Genomic DNA, 10,050 nt, shown 5'->3' with positions numbered 1-10,050 from the left:
TGTAATATTATTCTAGTAGAAGCCTAGCTATGTAGTGGTACATTTACCATGTGCTGCACAATATATATCATAACTGCCTTATTTTATTATGGGTTGAGAAGCCATCTGACTTCTTGACGTGTCGTTTGACGTGTAATCTTCTTCCTCATCCATGATGAAGTAGTAACATTGGAAGAATCAGTATAGAAATTTCTTGTACAGTTCTTGAAAATTTTCTGCAGAAATTTTTCAGGAAAATCTATTAGGAATTCTGCAGCTTTCTTGTTCAGTATTAATTCTTTCGGGTGTAATTTCGTTACTGCAAAGGTTTCCTTGGTAATATGAGGAGCACAGGAAAAGGAAAAGTAATAGGTTTCCTGATAAACTCCAGATTTGCATGAATTCACTAACTGGTGACTCTGTGGTGCATGTACATGGAGACACTAATTGACCTGTGTTGTTTAAAAAATATAGTTAATTAAGTCAGTTTTCCTAAAATGACACAGCCTCAACTATGAAAACAACACTGTAAAAATTTAGTAGTGAATTGCTCTGCCACAATACTCACTACTTTTTGTAGTGAACTACTTGGTGGTCAATGTAGTGACGTTCACTACAAAATTAGTAGTGAACGTCACTACACAAAAATAGTGAGTATTGTGGCAGACATTAGTAGTGACGTTCACTACATTTAGTAGTGACGTTCACTAGTTTGTTTTTACTGTGAATAATTATGTTACAAATACAACTATTATTTTGAACTATAGAACAAAAGCTTGTAAGCTAATTATATAAGTAATCGCAGGAAACCATAAGCACCACAAGGGTTTATCAACTCCTATCATATCTCTTGTACAATGCAGATTGGTACAGTAGTTATGCCTCACATTCAGAGGAGGCAATTGACTAAGCAATAATAGCAATTGCATGTTTTTATGCAAACAGAACTTTTAATAATAAAATTTAGATAGTTTTCATAAACATGAAGTTTTATAATGTATGGTTCTCCAGAGCCTATGTATGGTATAGTCTATGATACTGTGTGATGAATTCCTAAGCTTCGTATAAGAGTAAAATAACACATTACTTTGGCTCACCTTAGATGAGTTGTGAAGTCATTTCTATGAGAAAATCTGTAGAGTCCTCCTTCTGCAAGTTAATGGGTGGGGTGATCAGGTCAGAACAAAGATGACTCAGTAACATATTATTAGTTTTTGTTTTAGTCCAAGAATAACCAAGATGTATAATTTAAAAGTTAAGAATGCCGAGCTGTATAATGTACATATATAGTGACAACCGCAGTGTTGTTATAGTTTACATGGTCCTATGTATGCTTTCAATTCAGGATAAATGTATAGTGTATGACACACCTGTGCTCCAATCCAACCTTCATGTAACTCTATCTAGTGGGTGGTAGGTGAATACATGGAACCTAATATAGTGGTTAGATCAGGAACTATGTATTTATGAATTTCACCGAAAGCTGAACTACAAAGTAAAGGATGTTTAGTGTACGTTAGAGATCACTTAAACATTTTTATACCTTTGTGTTAGTGTGGGATATTATTTCAGACTATGTGCTCCACCTATTGGTTGAATTAGCCTATTATATTCTGGCCATGCATGGCTCATAAGGCTAGAACACACATCAAGCAGTTGCAAATGTTTATTGCTATGGAATTCTGAGCTTGATGAATGGTATTGATGAACTTATCAAATTCATATGAATGAACTGGCTTACATATATACTATATTATAACTTTAGCATAAGTTTTTGTATAGAAATGTTTTGTGGATTTTATATCAAATTGTCACGTTGAAAAAGTACATGTAAATAATATGTTTGCATGATTCATGATCAGCTATACAATGTTTATTTTTTATACTGTACATGTATAAGTACCTAGAGCTGTAGTACCGCTGTAGCTACAGTACCTACACTGTAAACAGACAGTTTTACTTGTACATATAAATGTTACATTGTAAGCATTTAATGTTGTAAACATAGAAATTTTATCTAGTGTGTCAGGAAGGAGGTAGAGGAACTTATGCACTATTGCAATTGAATGATGTAAACAGTGAAATCACTGTCATTGTATACAACTGGCCTTTTTAAGGCAAGCATGCACAGTAAAATTGTCACATTTACTGATAGTGTCACCTGGTGGATAGCAGAAGAGAAGAATATTCTACTGATAAGCCTAGGAAGTTTTCAATTTGTATGACCGGTGAGATAATTTATTACAGAGATGCTGCCGTGAACAGTGTAATTATGTTATCTTATTCTATATAGGTGGAAAGAAAATGACTAACAATAATTTATCAATTTTTCGGCTATTTGCCTTAAATGCAATGGCCGGTTGTATTGATTTACTCTATGCTGTGGAGGGTGCCTATTTTGTACCTGCAATCTTTGACAGTGGAATATCACCTACTTATGGAGCAATGCTGATAGCTATCAGTCCTATCATGGGAATAGTGTTTCAAAGTTACATGGGAACAGCTAGTGACCAGTGTCAGTGTTTCTGGGGAAGACGTAGACCTTTTATTGTAGTACTAACAATTGCCTGTCTTCTTGGTCTATTGTTGTTTCCTTTCACTAAAGATATAGCAGATTTGATTAACAAGCAAGATCTTCGAGATGTAGTCCTTATTGTTCTGGTTTTCACTGCAATATTCTTCACTGATTTCAGTACTGGCTCCATACGTGTTCCAGTTAGAGCTTATCTTCTTGATGTGATACCGCAAAGTCAAGCAAAAACAGGAAACATTGTGTTTTCAATTTGCGCTTGTGTGGGAGCTTCTATAGGATTTGGAATTGGTGCAGTTAAATGGTCATCCATTTTTACTTCCTCTAATGACTTTAGTTTTCAAATAAAATTTGTCTGCATTGTGACATGTTGTTTAGTATCTTTCTGTGCTATTTCAACACTATGTAGTGTGAAGGAGCAAAACCCATGTGATCTCACTAATGATGTGGAACTAGTTATTGTTAATGAAGAAGTTACCAAAGAAACTCAAACTGATTTAGATGTGTCACTTTCTAATGCTTCAACTATAGACAGCATGTTTATTGTTCAAATGGTCAATCCACCAAAGGCCTGTGACTGTGAAGCAGACAAAAATGAAATGGCAACCAGCTGCTGCTTTTTTGATAACTTATTTGGTTCTATCAAAGGCAATTTCATTTTCATGCAGTACATGTCATTGCCGATGATAATCTTATGCGTATCTTTCTTCTTTGCTCTTGTTGGCTTGTATACACAAATATATTTCTTCACCAGTTATATGGCAGAGGTTGTCTTTGATGGTGATATTAATGCTCCAGAGAATTCTACAGCTTATGAGAACTACACTGATGGCATAGCATTTGGATCACTAGCACTGGGGATTGGTGCTGTTATCTCTGTTATGATATCCTTACTTCTTGGACCCATCATTAAGCTAGTTGGAATAAAGTCTGTATTTATTGCATCTTATATTTTGCTAATGGTACAGAGTGGTGTAATGATTTTCATTAATAACGTAATAGTGACAGTAGTACTTGCTCCAGCCATTTACATTATGCTCGTCGTGGTTTTATCCATTCCATTTATACTGGTGTCAGTTTATGAAGCTGAAGGATTACTGTTGAGAAAAAGCTGGCCACACTCAAATGTTAAGGTGAATGGAAGAGCATGTGGCATGTTGAGCATTGCATTATACATAGCCCAAGCCATTGTACTTATTGTTAATGGACCACTGATTAATTTATACGGCAGTACTGTGGCTGTAATGATATTAACTTGTGCAGTCTCATTTTTGGGTGCTCTGGTTGCATTTTTTGTAAAGGTACCACCTACTAACAACAAACAGGAGGAAATTGGTCAAAATAAGGTTGACTTCTCTTGTCAGACCGATAGTGATGAACCTCATATTCCATCAAATACTCCACATGTACAATGTTTAAATGAAGAATTTATTGTAATTTATAACAGTAACACATGTGTATCACCTTATACAATATAACATGCTTGCATTGTGGCTATATTTTTAATCATTTATTTATAAACTTTAATTTACAAGTTTAATCCATTATTGGCACAGTTAGTATTGTGACATGCACCACATAGGACTGCGATCCGAGCATTCTCATTCACATGACCTAAATTGGAGGCAAAATTTGAAGGAGGAAGAGGAAGGCCCTCTAAGTAAGTTGGTCATAACTGATAGGTAGATAGGTACACACCAGCGTTGAAACCGGGTCACTACTGCTGACTCGGATGACCCACTGACCCGGATAGCAATCCGGGTCAGACCCGGATTTGACCCGGATTAAATTAAGCCGAGGCGCGCGATAAGAGCTATGTTTCGGGTATTCTCGAGTGACTCAGGCGGCGAGACTACGTTTTGAGCGTTCGATTCATGTTGAGTAAACGAGTAGTTATGTGATAACTAAGCCGGTAAGTTTATAATTTAAAATCAGTCAGTGGGTTTGGTTCCACGTAGCTACTGTGAGTTTACAGACAGCAATTGGGTGTGGCTTCGTACATACTTAGTATTGCAATTTCCCAATATATTAAAATGAGTGTGGCTCACAAAAGTACTTATCCTGCTGTAAGACTAGACCTAGACTATATACAACTCATACATTAATCGATTACTGGGCGTGGCTCCAAGTAAGCTTGCAGACAGAAACGGATACAGTTTCATGCTACAGACTGTACTTACTAATAAATGGGCGTGGCTGAGCGTATGTTTGTAACGCGAAAAGTGGGCGTGGCTCACGAAAGAGCTACGCGACTAGCGTTTATAGGTTCCACGTCGTCAAACGATCAATTTCGTTTCTCACGTGATCCAATCCGGGTCAGACCCGGATAATTTGTAAACCGGGAGAAAATGTGACCCGGTTGACCCGGATGACCCGACCCGGTTTCAACGCTGGTACACACACACACACACACACGCACGCACTCACACACACACACACACACACATTTTTACGAAAACAATTCCTGTAAATCAGGTACATACCCACATTTCGTCTTGCTGTGGGCACAGGCCTGGTTTAAAAAGTAGTGAAACTATAGGTATGAATGATAGTATACTATAAACTGTTACTACATACCTTAGTACGTAACTTACATAGCTTAGTGGGAAAATCCATAGTATTTTTATCACTTCACAATAACAGGGTTGTACAAAAGGACAAGCCTGTTAACGTACTCCCCACACATACATAAGCATATGTACATGTACATTATCATTAAATGAACACGGTATTTCAAAAGTAAAACAAAACAATACAAAACATATCCTACTTTGGCACTGAATGAAACAATTGCCATCATAGCGGTTTCCCACTGAGCTACGTACGTTGTAATACCATCATTAATATTTCTTGTTTCACTACTTATTATTGCTTGGATCCGTACTTCACACAGTGTATTTAAACCAGGCACACACCTGGTTCCTGAAATTGGTTGCATAATTGCCATCTTTTGTAATGTTTCAAAGCATGGTGTCTATACGACAACAGCATGGCATTATTAGGCCTTTAATTTTGGACATGTCCCTAACTTGTGGACAGCAACCACATAGTATGGGACCAAACTTCTTTGCATAAGAACTAACACAATATGCAGTGACCAGCTGAGCAGGCAGTATAAAAACCAAGGTGATGCTACAATTTCTACTGTACAAGATGTCTTAACAAGTTGACTACACATACTAGTACCTGATCTGGTATCCATTGTATCTTAGTGGTGGGGTAGGGGTGATCAAAGACAGACCTCAAACAGAAGTGTCCCTGTTCCTCATCCAACTGAACTATCTGTACCTGTACACGTTATACAGCCAGTACACTAACACATCCATACACATAATATACATAATTATGTATGTGTACGTACAAATATTTTGGGCATGTCGATTTCATGGATTTTTGCAGTTTATTTTTGAGAGTCATTCGTTTTTCACATGGTTACCTATTGTATAGCAATTCTAATAATTTCTACTTTCAAGGACAAAACTTTCACAGACAACCAAAACAACCACAAAATTCGTGAAAATTATGTCCCTCAAAAAGTTGTACATATACACAGTAACCAGCTGTAGACACACAAACTACTATATAATAGGGCTGATATTTGAGTACTCTCTAGTGATAATGATTGACTACTTATGAATATTAGCTACTTGCAGCCATACACATAATGACATGTTTTATATGCAGACCAAAGCAATTTTTTAAAGTCATGAAAATATTCTACCATATTAAATGCCACACATTCATACTTCAGTGGTACCACAATTGATTTCAAAAATAAGGGCTTAAACATTGTTTTCGAGCATCAGCTAACGAGTGGTGGATGATTTTGAATAGTCGCTGCATTGATTTTGGAACTCAAGTATAGTGGAACCTCAGTTATCCGAACCCCTTGGGACCAGGGGTGGTCCATAAGTCTGAAAAGTCCATATCTCTGAAACTGTGTATAAATAACCTCAAAATAGCATAAAGAAAAAAATTTTAAATACCAGTATGTTCAAATATTCTAATAGAACAGTCCCTACTCTAGTACAGCAGTCATTTCCGTAGTTCGGTTAATCAAGAATCCGGATAAGTGGGGTCCGGATAACTGAGGTTTCAATGTAGTACCAATTTTACTATCCAAGTACCTCAACAAGTACCTGAGTATTTGCACTATTTGTTTCAGCCCTATTGCATAATAACGTACCGTATTTACAGTACTCGCAGTGCTTATTACCTAAGTTCCAAAATCAATGCAGCGACTATTCAAAATCATCCACCACTTGTTAGTTGATGTTCAAAAACAATGTTTAAGCCCTTATTTTTGAAATCGATTGAGGTACCACTCAAGTGTGGTTACTATTAAATGAAATACAGTAGAATATTTTCACGACTTGAAAAATTGCTATAGTCTGCTATAAAACACAGGGGCGGATCCAGGAGCTGGCATGGGGAAGGGGCACAAACAGGCTAAGTTGTAGGTGGTTGGGGAGAGCCAGATTATCTTGTTAGTTGCTGCATTTTTGAAGCAGTACATAATTACCTCTTAGCAGTGTCTCACTGTTGATTATTGTAATTTTGGCCTTTGCAGATGGTTGTGAAGTCTTAAAAGCTGTTTAAAAGGCTCTGAATATCTTAAACAACATCAACACTATAATTATTTTTAGAGGTGCTTAGTACGCACAAAGGTGCTGGATGACAATCTCACTGCTCTCATAGCTAGTTTCACTTTGGTTCGCTTTGGTTTCAAGTAAATTTGTAATAAACGCAAGTAAAATGTACATATTTTCATGAGTTTTATAAACTGATCTTGACCTGAAATAAATTTTAGCATTTTAAACAGACTCTAAAGTATGGCTGGTTCCTCCATGAGGTGAGGGGGATTTGCCCCAAATGTCCCATCCTGGATCCATCATTGAAACATGCCATTATTTGTATGGCTGCAAGTAGCTAATCATTATCACTAGAGAGTACTCAAATATCAGCCCTAGTATATAGTGTGTGTGTGTCTACAGCTGGTTACTGTGTATATGTACAACTTTTTGAGGGACATATAATTTTCAAATTAAATTTGCAGAATTGTAAATTCTACAAATTTATTTGCACAGAATTCACAGTGTCACTTGTTGGCAAACATCAATGAGCTATGCCACATGATCTTAAAGAGTAGACTACTTGAGTACGAATTTTACTACCTTAACAAGTACCCGAGTATTTGCAGTATTGTTTCAGCCCTATTACATACTATACCATATTAGGGGTGGGTGGGTGGTATATAGCAACAACACAATACATTAATGAAACAATACATTTGTCTCATCCAAATCTCAGCAATATCAAGAAGGTTACCACAGCTTTTACCATTGATGTATGTATGCGAAGCATTGACCGCTTTTCTGGACCCAAAACACTAGCTTTTAGTTCTACTGGTGACCCCCTCTGATGTCAACGAGGTGGTAGATCAGCAATGAAGAATTAAGATGTTCTAAAGCAATCAAACACTCTAATATAACAGTCAGTTTATGATATTCCTAACACCTTTTGGGATTATATGAACACACAATGGATCCTCAGTTAACTGACCATCCTAGAATTGCTTACCAGGAATTTTGACTGAGGTGCAAGGAGTCCAGCCTGGATAAGCTGAGGGCCGCTCTTCCACTCGGAGACCCTGTCTGCTCTTTATTGCAATGGGCAGGGAATTCGGGACATTTACTGAGTGCTCAAAGTAGGCGAGTGCTTGAATACATTAGCATGGAATTACAGTGGAATCTCTCTTAACAAACTCCCCAAATTAAGGACACAAAAGAAAAAACTTCCATAATAAGGATAAAAATGTTGGTCCCAACAGGTCTGGTTAATACAAATTTTACCATTGAAAGAGGAAAACCTCTATATTACATCAAAAAGTGACCAAAAATTCTGGGTCCAAAAAAGTCCATAATAGAGAGGTTCCACTGCACTCAGATAAAGTGAAGTTGTTCACATAAATAAAGCACATCGATTATTATAAAGAGTTCCACTCATGTACTCTAACAGAACACATACTTATGTACTACAGTGTAATGCACTACAGTTGGGTCATGTTCACCTGAGCGCTTTCTTGTTACATGTACATACGTAAGCTAACTTCCCAAACATTTAGTAGCATATGAAGCCCTTTAAACACCTGAACTGTTTATCAAAAAGTGGTTTGATATGGGCAACAACAAGTGAGTTACAACACCTTACAAATATTCCATACATTTAGTAGTATAGACGATTCGGGTGCGCAAACATGTTCACAACATAAAACATACTTGCTCCATTACAAACCATTGGGAGTGAAGTCATGTTCACCTCTTTGATACGACTATATTTGGTGAGGGCTCAGGTGAACGTGAACTGACTAAGGTGATGAAACACTCTCATTGAACAGTTATTACATGGATAATTGAGAATTTCAGGTAACTGAACCTTGTAAAACCAAACACTGTGACTATAACAAGAACTCAAAAACTCTTAACCTCTTTAATGTAATTTTTATTATACGATACACATAGTTATTAGGCTGTAATTCTGTAATTACTCGTTACTAACTTCTGGCCACTGATACAGGATACTATGGATATATTTGTGGTGATACACCAACACTGTAAAGTTTTATTAGAAATTTAAAACAAGGCTGTTTAGCATATATTATACTGGAATAACTCCAAAGCAGAGTTTTCCCACATGGGCAAAAGTTGCAGGAAAGGATAAATCCTGGAAGACTGTTACATCACCATAATACTATTATTCCAGGGTAGTTAGAAAAGACGGATATGATCGGACACGAACACGGACACGGATGCAGACATGGACATTTTCAAAAGCACTTTTACATTTATATATAACAGTTATTTTTTGTACCTAACATTGTTTTTACAACAGTCTTCGCTTCCAGACCTGGGCGTTGATCTTTTCATAACGCTTTCCATTTATAAATGCACATGCGAAGGACTAGACCAGCACTCCCCGCAGAATTCCAAAGACCACATAGTGCTGTACACATGCTCTAAAGTCTAATACAGGGTTATATAATTGTAGAGATTAGCTTGTTTGCCCCATGCAACTTAGCTTAGCAGGCCAAATCCACAATCTTATGCCTTTTAGTATAAGGCACAGGCACTTATACCAAGCGTTGAGGGTTTCAAGGACCTGGCCTATGAAATTAGGTTGGGACATGCCAGCTTAATCTCTATACGTCCTAGTGTGTATGAAGTGTTTCTAGAGCACGTGTGCAACACTATAATAATTATTATTATGGTCTTTAGAGTGCTAGTCTATCCTAAGCACGTGTGCTTATAAATGGATAAGTGCTATGACAAGACCAACACATTGGTCTGGAAGCAAAGACTGCTGTAAAAACAATGTTAGGTATGAAAAATAACTGTTTTGTAAATGTAAGTGTTATTTAAAAATATCCGTGTCTACGTCCGTGTCCGACTGTATCCGCCTTTTCCAACTACCCGTTATTCCACATGCTACTACATACACACTAGTATATTAATTAAATAAAAATGAAGTAGTAATAAAAAGTG

At 36.9% G+C, this 10,050-nt stretch overlaps 1 protein-coding gene across 1 annotated transcript; it reads left to right on the top strand.

Annotated features, from left to right (window-relative positions):
* Nucleotides 1–1,093: 1,093 nt before the first annotated feature.
* Nucleotides 1,094–4,001, top strand: LOC136252488 (membrane-associated transporter protein-like). The gene is made up of 4 exons (XM_066044922.1): nucleotides 1,094–1,155; nucleotides 2,001–2,015; nucleotides 2,135–2,207; nucleotides 2,273–4,001. Exons 3-4 carry the CDS (start codon nucleotides 2,201–2,203, stop codon nucleotides 3,985–3,987), a joined length of 1,722 nt encoding a protein of 573 aa, XP_065900994.1. The 5' UTR covers nucleotides 1,094–1,155; nucleotides 2,001–2,015; nucleotides 2,135–2,200; the 3' UTR covers nucleotides 3,988–4,001.
* The last annotated feature ends 6,049 nt before the right edge of the window (nucleotides 4,002–10,050 follow it).

The sequence above is a fragment of the Dysidea avara genome, chromosome 4, assembly GCF_963678975.1.
Source record: "Dysidea avara chromosome 4, odDysAvar1.4, whole genome shotgun sequence".
Taxonomy (NCBI): Eukaryota; Metazoa; Porifera; class Demospongiae; order Dictyoceratida; family Dysideidae; genus Dysidea; species Dysidea avara.
The sequence above is the reverse complement of the archived record's forward strand: the minus strand, read 5'-3'. Positions and strand labels throughout refer to the sequence as shown.